The 27,425-nt window shown below is 49.3% G+C and overlaps 1 protein-coding gene across 8 annotated transcripts in view; it reads right to left on the reverse strand.

Moving 5' to 3' along the window:
* MSI2 (musashi RNA binding protein 2) overlaps positions 1 to 27,425 on the reverse strand; it is a 431,124-nt gene that overhangs the window by 47,418 nt on the left and 356,281 nt on the right. For 7 of the 8 annotated variants that reach the window (XM_008011355.3, XM_008011353.3, XM_008011352.3 and 4 more), the window contains exons 9-10: positions 22,725 to 22,839; positions 11,477 to 11,551 (exon numbers count right to left, since the gene is read on the reverse strand). In XM_008011355.3, the coding sequence (XP_008009546.1) occupies positions 11,477 to 11,551; positions 22,725 to 22,839 (190 nt within the window). Of the gene's footprint in view, positions 1 to 5,337; positions 6,718 to 11,476; positions 11,552 to 22,724; positions 22,840 to 27,425 lie in introns of those variants that run through there. The other variant, XM_008011362.3, reaches the window with a different exon arrangement.

Consider the following 27,425-nt stretch of genomic DNA (forward strand, 5'->3'; position numbering starts at 1 on the left):
TGCAGCTGCTCCAATCACTCAGGAACACATCTGGCCGCACGTGGGATGCTCCTCCAGGCTCTGAATTCCCTGCACCCTTGCTTAGCATACTTGTGCCCCAGGAGGCCCTGTCTCGGGTCGGGTGCTGATGACCGTCTCCAGCTCTCTGCAGACAATGTGCCTTTGCCCCAACTGAAGAGACAGAGAGCAGAGGCAGTGACCCAGTTGGCTGGGATCTCTCAGGGGCAGGGGATCCAAGCTGACCAGGGCTCTGCAAAAAAGTCTCTGTGCAGGATTCCTTTCAGCCTGGTGAGGAGCGGGTGAGGGACACACCTTTGCCTTCTGTTTTGTCCTTGGCTGTCAGAAGGCACCAGCTGCCCGGACCTCAGGCCTGGCACTGCCCTTTGCCTAGAATTTCACATGCTGAGTAATTTACAGTTTTTTGTTGTTGCTTTGTTTTCTAAGTTGCAGCCTTTCACTTGCTTTTTGCTGATGGAAATGAAAACTGAAGGGCTTGAAGAAAGGTGATTAAGTTCCTGCTAGCAGACTTAATGGGGACTTTCTAAGGCTGGTGGTACAGGGACCTAAGCAGGTGGGGGGTGGGGGAAAATGAGATCTGGTGGGCACAAGGCCTCAGTCCACAGAGGACGAGGTGTGGGGTCACCTGCGGCCTCCCTCACTGCAACTGCTGCCATCCTGTCCTAGCTGGCGGGGCCCTCTGCTCCTTGGGCCAGGCTGCCTTCCTTGGTCATGATACTAACCTTTTCTAAAGCACTAGATCATTCCCAGTCCCATGAACCCTCTCAACAATCTGTGAGGAAGGATCAATAGCCCCATTTGACAGATGGGGAAACCGAGGTCTAGAGATGGCCTTATTTTCCTGGCAAGCTAAGGGCAAGAACTCAGTCTCCTGACTTCCCACCTGAGGACACGGGGCTCTGGGCTGTGCCATGGGGAGCTGAGCGCTCACTTAGTCACAATTTCCTTTATTTATGCAGAGGAGCTTCAAGAGGCACAGAAAGCTGATCGAAAGTGAAACCCGCAATTCTCGTCAATTCAGATTGCTCCAATTCATTTCTGCAAATGTTTATTAAGTGCCTATTAGGCACTGTGCTCTGCTTTCATCTGGGAATAGAGTCAACTCCTGATTTTCCACGCCGAGGGAGGAACGTGGCAACATATTCACAGCCCTGACGAGCTTCGTGCCGCAGCCGGTCTGGGTTTGGGGTGTGCCACTGAATTTTACTTCTCCGTCTTCTTTTAAAGCAGCAGACATGCTTTCCTGACTAAGCTTGCCTTTAATATTCAAATGAGAGGATAAGCCCCAAGTATACACAGGGCCAGGTGGTGCAGGAGTGGGCTGGCCACGAGGGAGCTGGCTTGTGATTTGAAATCTGGCTGTGGATCTAATCTGGGAAGGGGTAATCCCTAGAGACATGGCTCGAGCGCTGAAGGGATGTTCAGATTAGAGGGCTGGTGATGAGACAGATGTGTGGGGGCCGCTGTGTCAGTAGGGCTTTCCTTGACAGGGAGCATTTCTGTTTACAGTGCTGCAACATCTAGCTGGGGTCCCTGGACGCACAAGTCCATGCTTATGGCAGCCTACCTGGGAAACCGACTAGCCTGTCTTGATATTTCAAGATCTGTTTCCCACTAGCAAGAAACAAGCCATTGCTCACTGGTTGGGCTCCATTCTGGAAGCCAATCAGAGGCATGCACCAGGCAGAGCCTGAGGGTCTGTCAGGGGTCCCAGTGAGGGCATTTCTGGGGCAGGAGATGAGGAAAGAGCCCCTTAGAAACTGAAGCAGGAGGAAACAGGGAGTTTCAACTTACAGGAAAATGAGGGGCCATCCAGGCAAGCCTGGAATCACCTCCCCAGACAAGATGGCAGAGCCTGGGGAGGGGGCTCTGTGCTCTCACTGAACTGGGCCAGAAAGAGCAGGACACAGGAGACACCAAGACAGGAAGCAGCTCCCTGAGCGCACCCAGGGGTCTCGCCTCTCCTGAGTGGGGACTGACCACAGAGGTCTCTGCCACTTGGGTGGGCTAGAGGAGCAGGTGGATGGAAGGGCTCTGAAGTTGCCTCCCTTCGTGGCCCAGGTTACCATTCCCAGCCGGGGTCCTAGGCCTTCAGCATGGCAGCTGCAGCATTTTTGAATGTTTTGCAAAATGTCAATGACCAGACAGATCTGGCAAGTGGGTGACAGCAGGTTCAGGATGCAGCCCCTTGCCCATGACCAAGGCTTCTCTCTTGGTCACCTTGCTTATGCCAGCTCCTCCACCTCCTGAGAACTTGGGTTCCCTTCACTCTGATTTCCACATTCAAGCCCTACCCCTCATGCTAAGACAGACCACTAAGCCTCTGCCTTTGCTCAAAGACCCAATGACTTGACTGAAGCTTACCTTGCAAGCAGCCCTACAGACAATGGACTACAGCGGCTTCCCCCCAGAGGAACAGGATATCCCTGAGCTAGCGTATCTCTGTCCTCAGACACCAACCGTCCCCACTCCCCCGCGTATCTTTTAGAGTGATTGAAAATCACCTGGCACCAAAGAACCATCATTGGACAGGAATACAGAAGGCAAGCTATATGGCAGACAGGCCGTGAGTTCTTCCTGGTGCAGCAACTGGCCGCATCGCTAATCACAGCTGTCCTTTCTGCTGAGCTAGGACTTGGCCTCACCATCATTCTGAAGCCAGTGCTCCAGGAAGCCAGTACTCATCAGTCAGCATCAGCACCCAAGAGCAAACCTGTTTTCTGTTGCTGAAGAGGTAAGAGCACAAACTGGCACTTTGAGAACCAGAGTTCAAGTTCAGCAGGCTGGGGAAGGGTCTCCCTGCCTGGGGACCTGCGCTGCCCCTGCAGTTTGCACACAGTATCCTGGGAGGGAGGCTTGAGCACCAAGCCATGAGATGTTAGCTTGGCCTCCTGGCCACGCCGGGTGCTCTGTGGCTGAGGCGACTGTTGGTTGTCAAAATATTGGCCCACAGGCCTTTTGGCAGTTAGGGCCATATTAACTCTGCTGTCCCCAGTAGAACTGCAGGGCTCAAAGAACCCCTAGCTAGCCCCAGGCAGGGAGATAGGGATGGAGCCAAGAGAGGATGAGGCGGAGAGGAGGTGGGGTGCAGAGAGGAGAGGAGGTGGGGTGCAGAGAGAAGGGACAATCCTCCAGACTCACCCTCAGGCCCCTCACTTCTCCAGACTCCTCTGACTCACTATGGAAGTTCGACCACATCACTTCTGTATGTGAAATCATCTCTAAGCATTTCATATTCTTTAGGGATCAAATTTAACTTCCTAAACTTGACTCAGCAGGCCCACCATGGCTCCAGCCTTGTAGTTCTCCTCCCACCCAAGATGATTCTGCAAGCTCCCTGTGCACTGAACTACTCACAATCCCTGGGACCTGCAGTGCTTCCTCTCCCAGGTGTGTAGCAGAAATTGCTAAGTGTCTACTAGTAGCCGTTCCACTCTTCTTTCTTAGTACCAAAATCCTTTATTTTTAGCTGAGCACATGGCTACCTGGAAAAAAAAGACACTTCTGAGGTTTCCAGGCAGCTGAAACTGGTCATGTGACCAAGTTCTGACCAATGGGATTTAAGCAAAATGTCCTGCATGACTTCTAAGAAGCATTACTAAAGGAAAGAGATGTATTCCTCTGGGATGCATATGTGATGGCTGGAGTTTGAGCAGCCTTCTTAGACTATGAGGTGGAGTCTTACGCTGAAGAGAATAGAATGAGATCAGAGAAAAAACCCAGACCATGAGTATTATGGAGTCACATCCAGGCTTCTTTTACATGAGAGACAAATGAATTCTGATTTTGTTTAGTCCATTATTATTTTGTGTTTTACTACTTTTGTGTTTCTCTTCTTTCTTAAAACTATCTGATTCAATGTCTAAGCATGTCATTTCTCCATCTGGGTTATACTTCCTTTCCTTCTTTACCTGGTTAATTCTATTTGGCTTTTTGAGACCCAGTTCTGGTGTCACCTTCTCTAGAGGGCACTCTGGGCAAGCCGCCCACCCTTGCACCCTTACAGCATAGAGAGCTTCTCTCTCTCTCTCTCTTTTTTTTTTTTTTGAGACAGAGTCTCACTGTCACCCAGGCTGGAGTGCAGTGGCGCGATCTCGGCTCACTGCAACCTCCGCCTCCCAGGCTCAAGCAATTCGCCTACCTCAGCCTCCCAAGTAGCTGGGACTACAGGCGCCCGCCACCACACCTGGCTATTTTTTGTATTTTTAGTAAAGATGGGGTTTCACCTTGTTAGCTAGGCTGGCCTTGAACTCCTGACCTCAGGCAATCCACCCGCCTCGACCTCCCCAAAGTGTTAGGATTGTAGGTATGAGCCACTATGCCTAGCCAGACCTTCCTTCTCTCTAGCGAAGTGCCTGTCTTATGATGTTCAATTGGTCTTATCACTGCTTCTCTCGCCCTTGGCTGGCCCAAGAGCATCTGAAGGAGTCAAGCTTATTCATGTCCAGATGCCTGGTACCTATTTCAGTACCTGGTGATCAGCAAAATGGGGAAGGAGGGAAGAGAAAGGATGGGGCGTGAGGGTGGGCAGAAGTCCTAGCAAGTCTCTAGCTTCACGTAGGAATCCTGTATCATTCCTTTCACTGATGACAGATCCATCATGGGGGATAAAAATGGGAAAACCACTGTGGAGAGTTAACTTAGTAAGAACATCAACGCCCATTATTTCTACAACTTCCAATTTTATAGCACTTCCCAACTTACAAGGCACATTCATGCACATGTTATCCCTTAATTCTAACAGCTCAACTAACTAGGCACTTTCATTATCTCCAGGGCTTGGAGGGGTACCTGACTTGCTCAAGGCCACATGGCTACTAAGTGGCCAGGTGGGACCTGGAAACCAGGTCCTCCGGCTTCATAGCTAAGAACATTCCCACTGTACACTGGTGCCTCTTCCACCTGCAGTGCTCTGGGGAGTCAGGAAAGCAGGCCACGTGCACCACCACACGCAGGCCCGTGTGCGTGAGGGCAAGGGTATGCACACACCTAGTGCACAGACAGATGTGAGGGGCTCCAGATGCGTGTGGCATTTTCACTCGAGAGGGGAGCCATGGCAGAGGAAGGAGCATCGGGGCGATACCGTGCAGCTGGTGCATGCAGATGCTCTGCCACTCTGCTCAAGGACAGACCACCTCAAGCAAGTACAGGGGACACCAGGAAGCGGGGAGGGCTGGGAACAGGCGGCAGCCAGGGGGAGTCTGCATGCTTTTAGAAACTGCACTAGGGCTGTCATCGGTGCTGGTTATTCCGTGCATTCACCTCCCCCGGAGCGAGAACAGGACACTGTCAGGCTAAGAGACGGCAGCACACAGCATGTCCGTGGTAAACAATTTATTTTTCTACCGTGGTTGCTTACAGGGGAAAAAAATAAAACGTCATCAGGGAGAAGCACAGATGAACTATATACAGAGATGAAGAAAATTCACAATGGCTAAAACGTTTGTGAGGCAAGCATACTAGGACAAGTTCACCAAAGCGAAGCAATTCACAGCAAAACAAAATATGGGAGGGGGGAAAGCCATACAGATTTGTTCTTTGAAAAAAAATAATACTCATGGAAAAGCCTGTGGGAAAATAAAAGGAAACTAACCAATTATTACATCAAGCATCTTTAATGAGATGAGCCAAACTGCACATGTAGGGTCTCGAGGACAATGACATTCAAAGGTATGGATTCACTCACATCAAATGCATCAAATGGAAGCGTACACGCAGGTCACTTCTCACAAACTACCAGCACAAACAACACGGTGACTCTTGAGGGTCCAACTGAGCGGTATGTCATTAATCCAAGAGAGTGGGTGTATTTCAGTCAGGGAAATGGAGGGAGTCAGGCAGAAAAGATCCTTCCAAGGGTGATGGGCAGGAGTGCCAGCCTTGAGATGGGGCCTGATCAGGATGGGCCCCCTGTGTTTCACCCCCTCCCACCCCAATGGTGCCAGCATGGGCAGGGAGGCAAGCTGGGGAAGGCGGGGCCCACTGTGGATCGGTGCCCACCGTGCCTGCCATGTGGTAGCACCTGGGTGACTCCACTGTCCCTTCTCGAAGACAGACAGGCTTGTGATTATGGCAACAACCACTGCCCCAAAAGACAAAGATAATCAGATAGTGTTTCTATAGCTCCTCTTCCAGATTAGGTTTTTCACATTCTTAGAGAATAGTCTGTCTCTGTGTGTTCACCTTTATCGCTGTCCATCATAAGACACAGGTGCTCCAAGTCACGTATTTGCAACCCCTCTGGACCACTAGCACTTCAAAGTTCACCCCATGAAATGTCCCCAACAAGCCTGTTTGGTCATGACTTAAAAAAATTTGATGTCTTCTTCCTAGCTTCCCCTGAGGAGGCTCTATGAAGTTTGTGAGAAGTTTCCCTCTGGCCCCGTTACATTCTGGGGAAGTGGGGTTGGTCACAATGCACACGAGAAGCAAAGTGGGAGGGGACTGGAGAATATTTTCTCTTTTTAATTGAGTGAAGAAATGAGGACACGAGTCTTTTCCAAGAATTAAAAATGAGAAAAAGAACATTCATTCGAACAGGTAGTTAGGACAGACTTTCAGTGAGCACTGACGGGAGTGGGGGCGGCCCAGGCCAGGACTGTGTCCTCTCTCTCTAGAAATGGTTGCAAACCCCACTTTGCTATGCCTCTCTTAAGAGCTAGTTGATAAAAATTATGTCTTGTGAAATCGGCAAATAGTCTGCAAAGTGAAATAAGAACAGAAATTAACAGATTAAACTGAAATGAGAAGTCCAGAGCGGGGAAAAGAGAGGAAGCAGGGGAGATCCCTGATCACAACCCATAATAATTCAAGACGGGATCCTGATCCGAATTCCGGGCTGGGGTGGACACCTGGATGTGGGAAGCAGGAGCTGTTCCCAGAGTGGCTGGTCACCACCCAGCCTTTCTAGAAAAGAACTACTCCCCACTCTAAAAACTATCCAGTGTCTAGCCTTCTCTAGGAACATTACATTTATTCTCACAGAATTCTAAAGATGGACACAGCCAGGTGCCACTTGCCACCAGCTGTGTGGCCCAGGAAGGTCCCTGCAGCCCCATGTCACATGGCCAGAATGAGGCTCTACTAAGAGTGCTATTTGCACCCCCAGCCAGATGAGATGGATGTTCATAGAAAGGGTAAATCCAGGTGGAAAGGAGGACCGTTTATAAAGGGGATCAGACTGCATCTTCCTGAAAGGGGACCCAGGCTACCTGGTTTATGAGTGAGAACAGCCAGGATGAAGAGTCTCGGAGCTCTCTAGGACCTGGGCATGCTTTCCTTTCTCCCAGCTAGCTGTCTGGCATGGCCCTGCTAGGGGGACTCAGAAAGGGGCTGGGAGAGGTTTGGGATCCATGCACTGCATGAGGGGGGCCGGAGGTGGGAAGTGGGTAAAGTGGGCATACAGTGAGGACACTGAAAAGGAAGACCACAAAGAAAACATCAGGACAGTTGGGAGGTGACATGACTGCTGTGTGATGTCACGACGTCACAGGATCCCCAGGGTGTGGCAGGGGTCCGCAGAATCTACCTGATGGGGATGAGGAGAGGGCAGAGGGCTGGGCTGCCCCATTTCTGGGTCTCCCTTCTGTACCCCAGCCGCCTTGGCCAGATCCACCAGAAACCTTCCTTATTGGCATGAGGTGACAGATGGAAGTCAGGGCATCCCAAAGCTTCTCTGTAGCCCTGGCCCTGAGGCTGTGACTCCAGCAGACATCAAGTGTCTAGAGGGGCTCAGCTACTCCCTGCGCTCTCGACTGCAACGACACATGGACCTACCTAGGCTTTGTGTCTGGAAACACTCGGCTACTTGGGAGGCATCTGGGATAAGCACAGACACAACACTCCATAAGGAGCATCTCCTTTGGGAGGGGGTCAGGAGGGGAATAGACTCCGACTCCAGCCTGGCTCCTCAGATGAGTGGGGTGGGCAGTCCCAGCCACAGGGCCACCCTTCCCAGTTCAGGGCCACTCCACTCTTACCCTCCCTGAGAGCAGGCAGCCTTACTCTTGTGGCCACTGGTGGCTCCTTTCTGGCCATTAGTTAAAAGAACCAAGAGGTTTCCATAATGAGTGGGAAGGTGGGAAGGATGGAAAAATAAAAGTTCGATGGTTAAGAAAGAACAGGGCAGCTAACTCCCAAAGGTCAGGAAGCTGCTGTCTGTACATCGTAATGCCTGATTTCTGTCCCATTCAAACCCAGCTGATTGTATTAAGCTGTAGGGGCTGTGACGACAGATAGGCCCTGAGCATACACACTCCAACCCCACTCTACCCTCCTTTCCCCAGCTCAACCCTCCCAATTCCCAAAGCCTTGGCTTTGGTGAAGGGCTGGGCACCCAGGGGACCCTATCTCACTCTGCCCAGCCTCAATTTGGTCACTGCTGCATCCGTCTGCCTGGCGCAGGCCCAGGGATGCAGGCCATGGAGGCAGAGTTCTACCAGATGTCTCCTGAGCCCTGGGGCAGGCCCTCTGAGAGACAGGTGCCTTAGCATGGGGTCCACATTGATGCCCTCCCCCAATTATTCCATGTTAAGATCCCTCAATTCTAACCTCCTGGGACTAGCATCACACTCGGGGCAATGGCAGCCTGATTAAGCAGGGGGGCAGGTTGTGCAGGCTGAGTGCACAGATCAGTGCTGCACTTGGAGGCCCGAGATGCGTGAGCCTTTGTGCCTGTCATCCCCTGGAGGGGAAGCCAGGGGAGGAAGTGAGAGGAAAAGCTCCCCTTGAACCTGCCACCAGCTTCTGGGCTGAGCAGGACAGGCAGAGAATTAAGCACAGGGGTGCTGACCCCATGGGTCTCTCCAGGGAGGAGTGGTGTGCCATGTTTAAGTGCGTGGACCATGCATCTCCCAATAACAGCCCTCTTCCTTTCAGCACTGGAACAGTACCGGCCCATAAGAAATTTCCGCGGTGACCGTTCTACATTCTGTGCTGGCAATAGCCACTTGCCATACAGGGCTACTGAGTCACTGAAATGTGGCCAGTGTTTTTAAAGGAACTGAAATTTTCCTTTTACTTCTTCTTCTTCTATTATTATTTTTGAGACAGAGTCTCAGTCTGTCATCTAGGTTGGAGGATAGTGGTACAATCTTGGCTAACTGCAACCTCTGCCTCCTGGGTTCAAGTGATTCTCTTGCCTCAGCCTCCTGAGTAGCTGGGATTATAGACGCCTGGCACCACGCCTGGCTCGTTTTTATATTTTTAGTAGAGATGGGGTTTCACCATGTTGGCCAGGTGGGTCTCGAACTCCTGACCTCAAGTGATCCTCCTACCTCGGCCTCCCGAAGTGCTGGGATTACAGGCGTTGCCAACTTTAATTTAAACCTAAGTTTTAGTAGCTACTTGTGGCTAGTGTTATTGTACCAGACAAATGGACGCTAGGGAGATAGCGGAAGGTGGCGGTTAAGGTCCAGACTGCCTGGTCCAAATGCAGGTCCTGCCCCTTGCACACTGTGACCCCTTCAGAAGGAGTTTCTACCTCTGTGCCTGTGCCTGGTGGGGGTATCTGCCTGGAAATGGGAAAGTCTAATGACAGTGACTGGTTGAGTGCTGGCCTCTCTTGTGGTGGTCCTTCTTGCCTGTGCCCTTCCTTCCTTCAGGTCTGGGAACCTGTGGCCATCCTGAAGCAGCCTGCTGCTGGGGGGCATCTTAGGGGATGGCTTCCTCAGTGCAGGCCGAGGAGCCTTGCTGAGGCCCCTCCTAGATGGGGGAACCGCCCCAGCCCCAGGGGACACTGGTGGGGGAGCCCCCCGCACTCAAACTCCTCCATCTTGAACTTCTGCTTCTGTGGCTGCCTTCCCCGCACCCTCTGACCCACACAACCAGAGCGGGGCACAGACCCCAAAGACCATTCCTCATAGGCTCCCTTTTCCAAAAGAGAGAAGTAAGGCCCGAGAAGCTGAGTGACCTGCCCACGGCCACTTGGCCAGGTGGTGTCGGAGCCAGGACAAGAGCTTGGGGCTTCCACCGCTGGTTGAGGGATCTGTCTGCCATAGAGCATGGCTCTAGGTGCCCCCAAATGCCTCCTGACCTGCCCGCCCGCACCTTTCCCACCCCAATGCTTGCTCTGAGGCAAAGACCAGGCCAAGTCCTCACTCTGCCCTCCTGTCATCAGTGTCAGGGCGCCATCTTCCAGCGACACATCTTCACTCCCTTTGCTTCCTAATTAATCTCAGACCCTGACACTCCCAGACCTCCAGGTCTAGGCATGGCTACAAGGCAGGGGTGAAACTCCGTCTGCAACTCAGCTCCCCATGGAGCTTCCTCCCTCAGCAGAGAACCCACAGGGGACAAGACTGTCCCTAACACCTCCTCTGGAATCTGTCCTTTGCACATGGACACCCCCAAACACCCCAATATATTCTTTTTTTTTTTTTTTTTTGAGACAGAGTCTCGCTCTGTCACCCAGGCTGGAGTGCAATGGCGTGATCTCTGCTCACTGCAAGCTCCATCTCCCAGGTTCATACCATTCTCCTGCCTCAGCCTCCCAAGTAGTTGGGACTACAGGCGCCTGCCATCATGCCCAGCCAATTTATTTTTTGTATATTTAGTAGAGATGGGATTTTAACATGTTAGCCAGGATGGTCTCCATTTCCTGACCTCGTGATCCACCCGCCTCAGCCTCCCAAAGTGCTGGGATTACAGGCATGAGCCACTGTGCCCAGCCACACTCCAATATATTCTTATCTGTGCTCCAGATTTGAGAAAGGCTGGGGAAAAGCACACCCTGTAAAACATGGCTTCCTTCATTGTCCCTGCCCCATCCCTACAAGACCATGTGTCTTCTCATTGCTTCTTCCAGGTGAGCTCCCAGGCCTGCCAGCTGCCTGGAGCTGGAGCTGGAGCAGCCCTGGCATGTGGCGGGTATCACCACGGGCTCTGCCTCAAGTCTTGATACCCACGCAGAGGGAAAGGAGAATCTAAATGGCCCACCCAGATGGACGGCAGCCCAACCCCCAGCAGCTCAACATCAACACAGCCCAGAAGGGCGCCGAAGCCACAGCAGTCAGGACCGAGCGGGAGGAGGAGCAGTGGAGGAAAGGAAGGAAGGGCGGGGAGACATCAAACATTGGGCAGGCGAGGGAGGCCGGCAAGGGTGGTAGAGGGTGAAAGAAAGCCCCGGGCCTAGAGTTCAGTCCCCAGTGAGAAAAAACCTGGACGAGGCTTCAGAAAAAGGAGGTGAGCACAGAGAGAGGCCTCTTGCCTTAGTTCTCCTGCTTTCCCTTTAAAAGCTGCCATCCTCAAACACCCAGCACCAGTGAGTTATACTTGAGTTAATCAGAAACTCGGAGCTGCATCCTGGCCTTGAACTTCAATGGGTTTGAAATTTATCACGTATAGGTCATTTTCAAGTGGATGCATGTATGAAATGCATTCTTTTAGGGGTCCTCTCCCCTCCCCGCAAATGCAGCCCACCTCTTGTGCTTCTAAAGCCCTGGGAGCCCAAGCCACTCACCTGGGAACTGATAGCCATAGCTAGGAGCAAATCCGGGGTAGCCGCGGCCATAGGTCGCCACGAAGTTGGGGTATCCTTGAACACAAAGAGAAAAGATCAGAGTCCTGTTAGTACAGCCGCCTCAGGTCTGGGGTAAAATCTCACGGAGGGTGGCAATGAGGAACAGCCTGAGTTATTTTCCTTCACAGAATAATTTGTCTCCCATGAGGGTTTTTTTTTTTTATCAAGGGCCTGGGTCACCTCTCTCCCGTGGCCGGAGGCGCCGCTGTCAGCTGTTGCTAATTAACCCGTATTTGGGCAGCCAGACCTTGCAAAGCCCATGTACTTTCCTGAACCTTCAGAGTAAATGCCATGCATCAGCACCAAACACAAGACCTGCGCCTGGCTCTGACATTTGGAGAGCTTACCCTGCATGTACTTTACCTTAAAGCTATTGACAGTAGGAGATTAAAGTCCTTGTGTTGCCTCCTCCCAAGGCAGTGGACAACAGAGCCAGCACCAGACAGAGCATGGGAACTCAGGAGTCACAGTTCAGCGGCCAAACTCAGGGCTCACCCTGGGCCTCTGGAAAACGCTGGGCCTGATGAGCCATGGCCCACACTGCAGTTTTGACACTCCACGGAGGTGCCAGGATCTTTGGAGAACGGTGAGGGGCTGCGTGTGTTAAGATGCAAACCACAAAGTGTAGCTCAAACTCAGGAGCCCCGTGCGGTGTGACTGGATGGGCATTTCACAGCAAGCGTATTATTTCTAGACCCCTGTCTCAGCAGACAAGCTAGGGGGTGAGTGGTTCACTGAAAGATGCTTGCAGAAACTGCCACTGGGCTGGCCACTGGGCACACAAGAAACTCAGCTGGCAAGTCCAGGGGCCGGTGTGACCATCTCAGATCTGTCACTAACCCCCAGTGATGTGAGGTGTCATTCAGCTCATTGTGGCTGCTCAGGCCACTTCGTCCTTCACGTCCCTGCCTGATTCAGGCTAAATGAAGGCCACATGGGCAAGGCTCACTCTACCTCCCTCCACTCAGTATATGTGTAACCTCAGCACATTCATGCTCTTAAGATGCCACCACGGCCACCCAACCACCGAGAACATGCCTTTCGCTTTGACCTTGGAGCTGAATATCTGTGGTCGTTTTTTGGCTGCCCAGCCCCTGAGCCTCTCCCTGTGTGTGTCTTGGAGAGAGGCCCACCCCCCATCACAGAAGCTGAGAAGGCCTCCCTTCCGCTCTTCCTGGGGTTGGAGGCTAAGAGGCAGGCCCGTGAACCTCGGCTCGACAGATGGAAGCCCTCCTTGGGATCTGCCTCTGGAGCTGGTAGGGCAGAGGAGGAGGGACTGGCTCTGAATTTATTCTGGTGTCAGCAGCAGAATCTGGCATCCAGTGTTGGCAACAGTGGCCCCCTGACCAGGACATTCCTGAGTTGTCTCCTTGGCTAGGGCTGGGGCTCTGACCACCCAGCTCCCCCAGTTCCTGCCTGTTTTGAGTCCTGTTCTCCAGCCATCTGTCAATTCTCCAGCACTGCCCAAGCTCCTTCTAATAATCTCCTTGCTGCTTACAGCAGCCAGGGTTGTTTCTGTTGCTTGTGATCAAAACACTGGCAAACAATGACTTTGATGGCTGGACTTATGGCAGCCTCCAGGCTCTCCGGCAATTGAGGGCAGCAGTGACACTTTCCACGGCTGTCTCTGCCCTTCTACACGCCCCCTTTAAAACCATCCCTACACACAGCTCTGGGGTCTTACACCCACCTGCTCAGTGGCTTCTCACACATCACACTGACCACTTTGTGACCCTGCAAGTGAGGGCTAATGGAAAAGGATCACTTACTAAATTCCACTTTGCCTGCACTCGGCAACAGGAGTCACAGTCTGCTTGTCTTCCTGCTGCCTACTCAGAGCTTTTGTGCCTCGGAGATGGGCTCCACTGTCCCTCACTTCCTGGTGAATGTTGGTTTTGTAGCCTCTGCCTAGGATCTGTGGATCTGCCACCAGACCTAGAGCAGAAACTCGCGGGTCTGAAGTCAGGAGACCTGGGTTCCAGTCCTGCCTCTGGCCCACAACCATGCCTTTGGGGGTTGTTATGATTTGATGTTTGTTTCCCCCAAATTTCTATGTTGAAATCTTAACCCCCAAGGTTAAGGCCTTAGGAGGTGGGACTTTTGGGGTGTGATGAGGCCATGAGGTGGAGCCCTCATGAATGTGCCCTTAACAAAGATGCCACAGAGAGACCCTCAACCCTTCCAACATGTGAGGACACGGTTAGAAGGGGCCATACACAAGGAAGCGGGCCCTCACCATACATGGAATCAGCCAGCGCCTTGATCGTTACTTCCCAGCCTCCAGAACTGTGAGAAATAAATGTTTGCTGTTCATAAGCCACCCAGTCTACGATAATCTGTGACAGCAACACGACTTAACATAGGAGTCTTCCTTTTTCTCTTGGAGCTTAAGTCTTGTCACCTGTAGAAAGTCTTGCAACAGTGATGTGCCCAAATTCTCAAGTGAGATCAGCTGTGGCTCCTTTCCCTTGCTTCCCCCAGAACCTTCCCAAATGTGCAGTCACAGCCAATGGAACTGTCTCTGCCTCCACAGGGTCTTGCCGCCTGCTCCTCCCCGTGTGCTTATTTCCCAGCGCTTTGTGACTCACTGGCAGAAGCCTGTCCAAGCGAGGCAGAAGGACCCAGCAGCTCTGCACTGACTGCTAGCTAACGAGCAGGGGCCCGGTGGGATGCTGAGCTCAGGAACCCGATGGGGAAAGAAGGAAGGAAGAACGGCAAAGGCCAGGGCTCAGAAGCCTTACATGGACACATGCATACTGGTGCCTTCCTTCATATTTATTTCGTGGCTGGGTAGCTCAGTTCTCCTCCAAATTAATCACCTGCTAGCAAATCAGATCTCGTACTAGATTTCTTATACCATGATTTCAACAATATTGATAAACGGATTATATGCAAACAGCCAAGTCATGGCTGCCTAGGGGCTTTTCTGATGAAAAATGGCTCCTTTGCTTCTAACTTCAGAGCTGGGGGTCTTAAATATTTTAGTGTTAATCTGACAGCAAAAGCATAAGCCCATGTGTCACCTTCCCTCAGGGAGGGTGGGAAGTGGCAGAACAGCCAGTTTCTCCCTGCACTTAGGCGACCAATACAATGCCATGACATCTGCTTTCTTCCCGGCTTTCCCACAAGGCTCCAACAAGAAAGAAGAAAAGCATGGTCAAGTTCACCCCAACTTTGGGTCTCACCCCACTCTTCCTGGACACATCAATACTACAGTCTTCCAAACCACAAAGATGAGAATTCGGCATCTGCCAGAGTGGGGGATCTTATCTCCACCCCCCATCACCGAACATCCTCTAGGTCAGGCAGATGAAATCATAAATTTATAATACGACATTACTTCAATTTTCCTCTTCATTTACTGCTGTGCAGCCCAGCTCTGCTCGAATGGTTCACAGCCCCAGCCACACGGGGGAAATTGGCTGGCTGCATATCAATAGCACATTACAGCAGACCCGTGCAGACGCTCCATCAAGCCACATTACGGCGGGATGACCCAGCCACCACTTCCATTAGCAGCCAGGCCCCTCCCGCACTGGCCACTGCACAATTTATTTGCTCCAATACTCTGGACGCCTGATCAATCCCACAGTAATTATCTCTTGTCACTGAAGTCAAAAAAAAAAAAAAAAAAAAAAAAATCAAGGCTTCTGCCGGGGTGACCACCTCTCTCGCAGATCAGCTTTCCATTGTAGAAGCAAAATACAGAAATCAACAATAGAATTTGGATTTGCCAGTGAGCTCATCTTAAGCCCCCATTTTGGGGATGCTGACAAAGTTCTCAAAACTGTGGTTCTGGTTCTAGATCTTTGCTGCAACCCTAGAGATGTTTCCCTTCTAGACAGGTCCATGACTCATCCTCTCCTGGGCTCTGTTACTCAGCTACTCAGAGTCATGGAAAATGGCTCCCACCAGGCCCCAGACTTGAAAGAGACAAGAGACAGGGCTGTTTATCCAGGGAACTGCCAGAGTGTGACAGATCTGCTGCGATGTTTAGAGCACTGCCTGGGGCACCACATCGGCTCCATGAGGTCTGCAAACAGACTAAACACCAAGTGCCAAGAGTCCTTCCTAGGCAAGGATGTGAAGGCTAAAGTCTACAAAGATGCTTTGCCCCCAGAATCACTCTGAGTTGCAGGGGCTCCTCCAGACCTGTGCTGTCCAATTTAAATTTAATTAAAATTATCTAAAATGAAAGCTTCAGTTCCTCAGTCGCAAAAGCCGCAACTCAAGGGCTCAGCAGCTACCGTGCACAGGCAGGCAGTGATATTGGCCAGTACCAACAGGACCCTCCCTCCCTTGCAGGAAGTTCTATTGGACTGAACGGCTCTATAGGGACAATGAAGAGCTGAATTCTGAGTTTCCTCTGTCCCTCAGGAAGCGGCTAAACAAAGGAACACTTCCTTGAGAATAACCTCAACAGATATTTTTGGGAAAGCCAGATCCCAGTCGAAATTGAGTCTAGATGTGTGGTTTTAAGTTGCAGCCAATCTCCAATCTTTTGATCTGTTAGTGAACGCCAGCAGATCACAGCTTCCTAGTCCCTGTTCTCAACGATACTTTATTCATTTTTTGCCCGCATTTCAGAGGGGCTTAATGTCAGGGAACACTGAGTCAGGACTTCACGGGGCGCTTCTCAGTACGACTGCACCTAAGAATGTTTTTGGCTAATGTGCTTTAGCTGATCATCAGCATCTCTCTGTTTCTGAGCTGACAGGGTGAAGCTTTTCTTTAAGGGCTCAGCAATGTGCTATTTCTCTAACACTCGTATCAGCATGTTAAATAAACAGCATGTGCCTGATGAGGCCAAGAAAGTTAAAGGCAGTGAGATTATGTGGCTGAGGGCAGAGAAGGCTCAGAGAAATCAAATATATCAACAATCATCATGTGTTTGCTTTTATTAAGTTCACCTTCATTAAGAAAAATGAAAGAGATTCTATCACATTGAGCTGGGTAACTGCGGGCACTTCTTGGTGCTACAAGACTGTGCCACAAAGTCTGAGGGGCTGCAAAAGACCTTTTCTGTTTGTTTGTTTGTTTGTTTGTTTTTTAGATGGAATCTTGCACTGTCACCCAGGCTGGAGTGCAGTGGCATGATCTTGGCTCACTGCAACCTCTGCCTCCGGGTTCAAGCTATTCTTCTGCCTCAGCCTCCCGAGTAGCTGGGACTACAGGTGTGCGCCACCACGCCCGGCTAATTTTTGTACTTTTAGTAGAGATGAGGTTTCACTATGTTGGCCAGGCTGGTCTCGAACTCCTGAACTCAGGTGCCTTGGCCTCCTGGGATTATAGGCATGAGCCACTGTGCCAGCCTGCAAAAGACCTTTTCTAAGAACCTTAGGTGACTCTGCTTTTGTCCGGCTCAAAGGTGGGAGACCTGGCCTAAGGATAACGCCTCCTCTTCTCTTCTACATTCCTTTTAAGGAATTCCCATCAGGTCAATTATTCTGTGATTCTGTCAAATGCTGTAAAAGCTAAAACCAAAACAGGTGTAGGTTTTCCCCAAGGATGTCTGTAGCCATATCAACAGAGATCAAGATAGAATAACTGTGCAACTATACGCTTATCAGTCTCCCTCTGATGAGACCACCCAGAGTATGGAGAAAATCTTAAAGGATATTTAAAAATTAGTTCCACAGAGTCCAAGTCATTTACAGACCACTGTGCTGGTTGTCTCAGACTCCTCACTAGAATGTCAGCTCCCTGAAATCAGAGACTTAGTTTTCTGCTGCATTTTCAGCATCTAGAACGGTGCCTGGCACTTAGTAGGTACTCATTTAATAAATATTTGTTGAATGAATCAATTTTAATGTTTTAATGGTTTATAGTCTCGTTTCTAAAAAATCCCTAGAAGTGCCATTTAATTTTTCCACTCTTTCAATGATAAAGGTTTAAATCATGGAAACCTCATCTAATTGCATTGGTTAGTTAACTTTAAGAAAATGAAAGTGTTCTTCTGCATGAGTCAAGTTCATCAGCCAAACTGCTGTTGGTGAGGACGGGCAGTGCTTCCAGGACTAATGTGCAGGCATAGTGCACGGTGGAGATGGTGACCCATGTGAGTGATGGGGTCACGTCAGGCCACCCTACCAAAAGATTCGACTCTGCCTGGTGCCACACTACCACTTCCGAGGGAAGAAGCAAGAAGAAAGAGAAACAGTCTTTGATCACAGAGTCAAGGGCTTCCATCACAGCACGGCAAACGGCAGTCTCCTCACTCAGAGAGTTCATAGACCCAGAGTGCCAAGCTGCACCAAGGGGCAAAACCGAGGGCAGCCCAGGCAGTTCCCAGTGGGTGCATTACAGAGGGCTCAGGAGGAGGCTCTGTGCTGGCTGGGGAGGCCTGTATCTCCTCAGATACAGCTTGACACTGTATCTGATTCATCCCTTCTGCCTGGACCTCTGGCTGAGCTGGTTCCTGGCTGGGGGACATATTTTGGGACCTTTTAGGAGGCCCAGCTCAGTGCATATGGATGGCCTCACCACAGTCACTGGGAAATTCAGGAGGGCCCAGGGCTGATAAGACCTGGAATCCAGCACATAGATCTTTGTCAGAAGGTGGCTACTCAAGAATAATCCAAACTCCTTGGGCTGGAAGTCCACAAGGAGAAAGAGGCTGCAGTTGCCACAGCACAGGTCACATCCGTGGGTCTAGCTAGGTTCTCAGCCATGGGTGGTAAGGAAGTCCAAGTGGTAGGGCTTCCTAGTGCCTTGTTCATAACAACTCCCAGCTTGAGTACATACTACGATACCTTGTTGATTTGAAGACACACATCTTTTCCACACTTTAACTTCTGTGAAAGTGGGATCTATCTTGCAGCCAATGTGATAAGAAAGCATTATGTAGTTTAATTAATAGCATATTTTTTCTTTCTGAAGAGTAAATGAGCATATATCTTACTAGCTATGGCATCTCAGATTAGACTACAGCATTTACCAGGCAAGATACAGTTTCATTTATCCTTCAACAACCCCATGAAGTAAGATTATTACCCCATGGGTAGGATAAATGAAGAACAAAGAGGCTAAGCCACTTGCCCCAAATCACACAGCGGATAGAGTGAAGACTCCAGGTTTGCTGATTCCAAAGTTCCAAGCTCTTGCCTCTGGACCACATGGCCTCCCTTGGTGGAGCCTTGCTCTGGCTACGGCTGACCCCATCCATTCCATCCAAAGGGTTCTCTGCTTCGTTAGAAGAGGACTAGTGCCTCTGTGACCTGGGGTTGGGCTGGATAGGGTCTGGGGTTAGGCACAACCACAGCTACAGCAGGCAAAAGGCAAAGGCCTTCAGCAGCAGGGTGGGGCTGGGAAGAGTGTAACTCAAAAACAATAGGCTCTGAACTGCAACAATATCTTCACCTAACAGCTCCTTCTTTACTGTGGCTTGGGGAAGTCATAACTTGAACTGTGAGTAGATGAGGGAAGAGCTGGGCAGATGAGCAAGCTCCTGGCAGGCATCACATATCCGTCCCCCAGCGAGCAGGCGCCGTTCAGATGCTGTCCAGACAAGCACAGGGACCAGTGCTGTCTCCTACCACCTCGGTAGGTGCTCTCAGGAATGGGCCACTCGGGTCTGCCCACAAACTGCAGGCAAAGCCAACCCTGGAGCCCCTTGGCCTGCCTCTCCCGCTCTTCCCACACACACATGGCCAGGCCGGTTGGCTCTCAAGGTCCCACAGTAGGGTCCTCGTGTTCCAAGTCTGTTTCTTCCAAATGGAAGGCCCCTGGCTTACTCATCCTTCGCATTTCTGCTGAAATGCCACCTCCCTGATTCCTAAGACTGGCTTCCACTCCTCAAGACGTGCTCTTCAACCACCCCCAGACTCTATGATGATCATTAGGCATCTGTGCAATGCACTGTTACACATTGGGCTCTCTGTATAGACCACAAGCTCACTGAGGGCAGGAACCACATCTGCTTGTGAAGCACCATGTCCCAAGGCTAGCTCAGGGCTGGTCATGCAGTAGGTGCTCTTGACCCACGCCTCCTGCCCTGCCTCCTCACCTGGGTTCCCATGATGAAACATTAGGTGCCCTTCTGTGCAGGGATCCAAGCTTGGGTGATTATGGAGATGTGGGCCTGAGCCTTTGCTTGAAGTCTGGGAGGCTGAGCACTCTTTGCTCTTTGTCAACTGACAGGAGCTGAGCTGGCTCCGCTTCACACCTCTGTTTCTCCCAGACGAAAACCAGTTCCCTCTTCCCAGCATGCAGAGGGTACCAAGTTAGACTCAGAAAGGTGGGAAATGTCCTGAAGATTTGGATCCTAAAGGTCTTCCATTTTATGCTGTAGGGCCTTTATGCTCATTTTAAATTCAAGACTGTAAAACCTAGTAGGTGGTAATAGGCTCAACTCTTTCTTATTTAATTTTTATTTTGCTTTTTTTTTTTTTTTTTTAAAGAGATGGGGTCGCCGGGCGCAGTGTCTCAAGCCTGTAATCCCAGCACTTTGGGAGGCCGAGGTGGGCGGATCACAAGGTCAAGAGATCGAGAACATCCTGGCCAAAATGGTGAAACCCCGTCTCTGGCTAAAAATACAAAAATTAACTGGGTGTGGTGGCACGCACCTGTAATCCCAGCTACTCGGGAGGCTGAGGCAGGAGAATTGCTTGAACCTGGGAGGTGGAGGTTGCAGTGAGCTGAGATCGTGCCATGGCACTCCAGCCTGGAGACAGAGCGAGAGACTCCATCTCAAAAGAAAAAAAGAGAGAGAGAGAGAGAGAGAGACAGGGTCTCACCATATTGCTCAGGCTGGTCTCGAACTCCTGGGCTCAGGCAATCCTCGGCTTCCCAAAGTGGTAGAATTATGGGCATGAGCCACTGTGCCTGGCCCCAACTCTTTCTTATTTTATATTTTTTTAGAAACAGATCTTTCTATGCTCTGTGCTGCCCCGGCTGTGGTGCAGTAGGTTCTCACGGGCACGATCCCACTCTGATCAGCACAGAGTTTTGAGATGCTTCATTTCCAACCTGGTTCTGTTCACTCCTCCTTAGACAACCTGATGTTCCTCCACTACCAGGAGGTCACCATCCTGATGCTAAATTTAGTGGGGACACCCAATCTGCACAGCCCAGAGTTCCTGGGCTGAAGCTTTCCTCCTGCATCAGCCTCCTGAGTAGCTGGGGCCACACGTGCACACCACCACACCCCACTAATGCTTATTATTATTATCATTATTATTATTATTATTATTATTTTGAGATGGAATCTCACTCTGTCACCTAGGCTGGAGTGCAGTGGCGCAATCTTGGCTCACTGCAACCTCTGCCTCCTGGGTTCAAGCGATTCTCCTGCTTTAGCCTCCCAAGTAGCTGGGATTACGGGCACGTGCTGCAGTACCCAGCTGATTTTTGTATTTTTAGTAGAGACGGGGTTTCACCATGTTGCCCGCGCTGGTCTTGAATTCCTGACCTCAGGTGATCCACCTGCCTTGGCCTCCCAAAGTGCTGGGATTACAGGCGTGAGCCACCGTGCCCAGCCTAATGTTTATTATTTTTTGTAGAGGGTGTCTCACTATGTTTCCCAGGCTCGCTCATAAACTCCTGGCCTCAAGTGATCCTCGTGCTTTAGCCTCCCGATTGCAGGCGAGCACCACTGTACTCAGCTCAACTCTCCTCCTTTCAGGTTTGATTTCACCATTTAAAAATACCAGCTTGGAGTTTCTTTTGATATAAAACATAAAGACCTAATAAGAATTATTTTTTTAAAGGAGGAGCTAAGTAATTATCTTGTAGTCAACCAGGAAATAATTATCACTGATTTTTAAAAACACACTCTTAAATATAGATATATTTAGTTTAGACTTTTTACCTTTTTCTATCAACTGGTGCATTCCCATGTACCATACTGTTTTAGTTACTGTAGCTTTGTGTTACGCTCTCACTGTTGGTCTTTTCTCACTCCTCTTTTTAAAAACATTTTCTCATCTATTCTCACTTGTTTCTTCTTCCAGAGGTAAGTTTTAGAAACATCTGGCCAATTTTTAAAAATTACAATAGGATTTATCTTTGAAACTCTGTTAAGCCTAAAAAAGTCATTTGAGGAGAATTAACGTCATGGCCATTTTTAATATTCTCCTGGCATCTTTTTCTGTTTCATAAAGTTCCTCAAAACAGTTTTACCTGCCCTTGTTATTTCCTCAGACAAGTAGATACAATTCTTTGTCAGACTACAAAAAGTTTTATAAATTTAAAATTAAGCCAGAAGTGATTTAAACAGCAGCAAATCTGAAAATGTAGAAAGGGCTTATCAAACAATATAGAAGTGGGACTCTTAGCCAAACCAAATGAAAACCCATTAACACTAGACAGCTCATGTGCTGAATGGAATTTTACCATTAACTACCATTTATCCCATTTAATTAGTATTTTCCTGACACACAATAACTTGCACTAAAATACCGTTCTCTCGCCTTTAAATTTCTAATTATTGTTGCGACCTACACCATTACGCATCTCCACTGCTTTCTCCATCTTTCATGCCATTTAAGCGGTAAGATTTTCAATTATCTACGCAGGACGGACAGAGATACCTTTAAGGAAAGGGGCATAATATGCAACTCAATTTCTCTAAAAGCCAGGAGAAATCATTTTTAGTCAGAACAAACACACTTTGTCTTTCATCATTTTTTTTTTGGCAAATAAAGAGTAAAACAGGCTATTTAAAACATCCATTTAAATGCAAATTTTGATATCCCAAGAGAAAAATGTTAATCATTTAAATAGACAGGATTATCGCCCACCCTTACCACTTCCCTCCTCTCCCAAGTTTTAGAAAATGTAGCCTCAGCCCACACAAGTTAAGTCAGCCAGGAGTCCTTACATCTTAAGAACTCCCACTCAGATGAGAGGGCTGAGGCAGACAGAGGGGGACTCTTCCTTCTTTTGAGGAAGGAGATGGAAAAGAGAGAAAATAGTCTAACATATCCTATAAGCCAGGCATGGGGCAAAATTATAAATACAAACACACACACACACCCACACACACACGCACGCACGCACACATACCTACACACACACTCAATCATCACAACTGTCTTGGAATGGGGAATGATCATCCTCATCTATACACAAGGAAACTGAGGCTCAGAAAGGTGAAGCAGTTTGCCCCACTGGTAGGTGACCCAATTGGGAGTAGAGGCCTCCATAGCCCTCCCAGTCCATGGTGACCTGCGGTCCTGTCTAGACTCACCCAGCATCCCCATGCCCAGCATGAACGCGTCCATGGTGTAGGGCAGTCCCCGGGCCCGGCCTCTTGTCCCAGGTGGGAACATGACTTCTTTCGGCTGAGCTTTCTTACATTCTACCTGTTAAACAGAAAGGCGAACAAATGAGATGCAAATGAATTCCACGTAAATGTCAAATGCAGAACTGATCTGGTTACGAGCTAAGTTATTTTTAGCCTTGATCCTTACCCACTGTAAAAACAGCCGTGCCGAGTAAATGGCCTGCAAAATAAATACTTAAGAACACACGCCACTTGTGCAAATCCTACTTCGGAAAAACCTACAAGGATGAAATTGGGTTCTGGAGGGGTGGCGAGGATGTAAGCCGAAGATACACACACAGATTGAAGCTCAGGTTGACAGTCGTGCAGAAAGCATGACAGATAAGGAGGCAGACAACAGCTGTTGGATGTGTCTGTGAATAATAACAACAATAGCAATAATAATAACCCCTCAGGATTTTTCAGCCTTTACACGTTTACAAATGTCCCTGACATTCCCTCAGGCCAGTAAGACTCTTCATGCCAGGCCATCTGATTCAAACTCTTATTAAATAGACAGACCACTTAGCCTTAGCCCCAGTTCACAGATGAGAAAACAGAGCATCAGAAGTTTTGTGTTGGCCGGGTATGGGGGATCATGTCTGTAATCCCAGCACTTTGGGAGGTGAAGGCAGGTGAATCAGTTTGAGCCCAGGAGTTTGAGATCAGCCTGGGCAACATGGTGAAACCCCATCTGTACTAAAAAAAAAGTACAAAAAACTAGGCAGGTGTGGTAGCACACACCTGTAGTCCCAGTTACCTAGGAGGCTGAGGTAGGGGGATCACCTGGGTCTGGGAGGACAAGGATGCAGTGAGCCATGATCATGCCACTGCACTCCAGCCTGGGTGACATGGCGAGACCCTGTCTTAAAAATAAAAATTATTGTGTAACATGCTGAAAGCCCTCCCCAACAGGTTCAGGCCTACAAACCAGATCTTTAGAATTTCTAGGTCAGCAATGCCACATTTCCACAAAACCTACACCACTACCACACTCCTGAGGGAAGTAATAAGATTAAATACTGATTCTGTTCATCTGGATTACTAGTTTCTCATTTGCAGCTACATTTTCAAGTGGTTGCTAATCTCCCCTTTCTGTTTCTCTTCCGACTCTAAAATTTCTTCATGCTAATCTGCTTGTATACCCAGAGGTCACTTATTTAATAACCTTAACTATGCCAAATACAAACCTCAGGGAATAAGTAAAACTGTGGCCCTTGGAAGTTCCTTCACTGTTTTATCAGAGCACCTTAGGCCTGTGCTTATTAGCACTTATTTGCTTTTTGTTTACAGAGAAATTTAACATGCATTGTTAGCCAGTAATCAATCCCACTGCTGATGAAGATGGGATGTTGCAGGGTAAAGCACGGATGGTTTTAACAGCCGAAAGGAACAGCATGACAGCCTGATAGTGATGGAGAAAAGACAAGAATCAGGTATCTTATTTAAAGAGCAGTCTGGGCCATATGGTATAGGAGCAAAAGCTCTACATAGTTCAACAGCTGCTGAGGTATCACTGTAACACAGAAAATTACTATTGTTCATAGTGTGCCTGAGATATCAAGAAAAAGTTAAACTGTGTGCATTATACATTGTTTAAATAGATACCTCTAGGCCGGACAAAGTGGCTCACACCTGTAATCCCAGCACTTAGGGAGGCTAAGGCAGGCAGACTGCTTGAGCCCAGGAATTTGAGACCAGCCTGGCCATCATGGCAAACCCTGTCTCTACTAAAAATACAAAAAAATTAGCCGGGCGTGGTGGCACGCTCCTGTAATCCCAGCCACTTGGGAGACTAAGGCAGAAGAATCGCTTGAACCCGTGAGGTGGAGGTTGTAGTGAGCCGAGATTGCACCACTGCACTCTAGCCTGGGCGACAGAGCGAGACTCTGTCTCAAAAAAATAAATAAATAAAATAAAAATAAAAAGGGACCTCTATGGGTTACCCGTTTTAGAGATAGTCTCATCTCAAATACTTCAATCAAAAAATATTTTAGTGCTCAACGTTAGGGGGATGCTATAATTACCTAAGATATAAGTCCCCTCTCTTCAAAGACACCCGATAACAGGTATTACTCTTCCTCTTTCAAGAATAACCACAAATGCCTTAAAAAATGGACAAAATGGTTCAACATTCATGACTAATATGCTTAATACAAAGAGTTCTATAGATTAAAAGAGATGAGCATCCCAAAAGAGCCATGGGTAAAAGACATGAGTAGACAATTCACAGACGGCTAATAAAGAACACATTCCCCAAGATGAAGCATATTTTTTGCCCACAGATTGACAGTGATGAAAGCATTGTTTGATGTAAGGGTTTCTGAGGGTATGGTGCGGTGGGGTGGAAACTGGCACATATTTTTCTGGAGGGCAACCTGACACTATATCAAAAGCCATAAATGTATACATACACCTAGTAAACTTACCTCTAGGAATTTGCCCTACAGGAATTAGATTATTATTATTATTTTTTTTATAAAAGGAAATACCTGAAATACAGAAGAACAGGGAATTAGCTGAGTCTGGTTTATCCACACTGATTGAATGCTATGCAGCTATGAAAAAGTGTGTTGATAATAATTATGCACTGGTACTGGGAAACCCCTCAGTCCCAGGCAAACCAGGATGACAGGTCACTCTAACTGCAGGAGGGAAAAAAGCAAATGTCACCGACTTTTTGAAAAATAAACAAGTGCATATATCATATAGGGAAAAATACTGAAAAGACATACTAAAATTGTCTTAGAGTTACTTTGTTTTTAAATTTTAATCGGGCATTTTGCTATTTATTTTCCAAGCTTTCTGCTAAGCAACAGGGAGCAGGTTTTTGTAAGATAATGCAACAGACTGTCACTGATAGGGCTATTAGAATGTTGTCATTGCAGGTAGGGGGGAAAAGGTGATTGAAAACAACAAACTCATCCAAATTGGCTCTCCTAAGCCCAGGGTTGAAAACTGACTTCGGGACTCCAGAGGAGCAGGCTGAGAAATCTCATTTGCATGAACCTGCCCCAAGCCTGGGGAGATGGGTGTGTCTTGCACAGGCAGACAGATAATTACCCAAAGCCAACACCAGCAAGGGGAATAATATCGCTAACCAGCTCAGTTCCTAATAGCCCTATCGGTGACAATCTACTGCATTGTCTTATGAAAACCTGCTGCCTGTTCCTAGGCAACCTGATCAACGGAAATCTCAGGTTTATACAATTTTCATTTAGGGAACATAAAGGTTAACTGACTGTAATGGGAGTGTTTTAAACAAACCCACCTACTCTTCCTCTCACTGAACAGGGCTGACAACTCGGTTTAATTCTGCTCTGTCTTTGCTGCTGGTGGTTTGGGCAGCAATGACTGTTTGAGTGTCAACCACCCGCTGGGTCAACGGTGAGTGTTCCCCAAGGCCAGGGGCCATGGCACACGCACTCTCGGGGGGACCCCGCCTGTCCTGGGCATCTGAACGACAGGGGAAGGCAGCAGGTAACAGTTACCAGCAGGGAACCTGGCCTGCCTGCCCTGAAGGCCTCTTGAAAGACTTCTCAGGACCAGGAAGGCTGTCCAGTCCCCTCCACCCCCGAGACTCAGCCACTTAATTCAATGACGTGGATGCAGAGGAACTCAACACGCCAGGCAAGTGCTAGGCTTTGGGGACCCAAAGATAAATAAAGAAAGCCTCTACCTCTCTGAGAGCTCTCACTGTACTGAAAAAGAAGAGGCTCTGACTGTCCTAAGATGAATGCAAGTACTCACACATCAACCTGCCCCTCGCTGCTTCTGCACTTGTCAGCCTCCCGAGCCTCTTGAGTTAGCAGACATCGGGTCACCTTCCCCTGCTGTCCTCCCCCAGGCCCTGCATAAGCCAGAGAGCTTGGCAGGAACAACCTGGGTTACGTTCAGAACCCAAACAGGATAAAAAGCAGGCTATCTTTTTGGTTCTAGTCATGTACTTAGGCTATCTGACCACACACTCTGTTGCAGGTATCTACTGCTGAGCAACAAACTGCCCCCAAACTTAATGGCTTTGAGCAACAATTTAACCATCCTTCCTCAGGGTTCTGTGGGGTGACCGGCTCAGCTGGGCTCTTGCGGGTGGTCTCATGGCACTGTGGTCAGGTGGTGACTGGGGCTGAAGCCAGAGGAGGCCTCAATGAGGCCGGAGGCCCAAGATGGCTCCTCGCTCCCATGGTAGGCAGCCACGCTGGTTCGGCTGGGCCTGCTGACGAGACGTCCACCACGACGCCTGGTCTTGCCACAATATGGCGGCTGAGTCCCAAGAGGAAGTGTCCCAAGCACAAGCATTCCAAGAGACTCAAGCAGAAGCTGCAAGGTTTCTTCTAACCTAGCCTTGGGACTCACAGTGCTTCCTCCAACACATTCTACTGGTGACACTGGACCAGCCTAGAGTCCGTGTGGGAGGGGGCTCTAGGGATAATCTTTGGAAACCAACAACCACATGAGGTTGGTGAAGGGCAGTGAGCTGACAAGGCAGCAGGAGGCACTCCCCACACTCTGGCTCTTGGCTGGCTGGGTCCTTGGAGCAGTGGGCATGTAGGGCTGCTCTCACCACAGGGCAGAGGGCAGGGCACAAGGCTCCCTTCCCACTGCAGCCCCACAGAGGCCTGCCTG

Source organism: Chlorocebus sabaeus, chromosome 16 (assembly GCF_047675955.1).
Source record: "Chlorocebus sabaeus isolate Y175 chromosome 16, mChlSab1.0.hap1, whole genome shotgun sequence".
NCBI classification, from domain to species: Eukaryota; Metazoa; Chordata; class Mammalia; order Primates; family Cercopithecidae; genus Chlorocebus; species Chlorocebus sabaeus.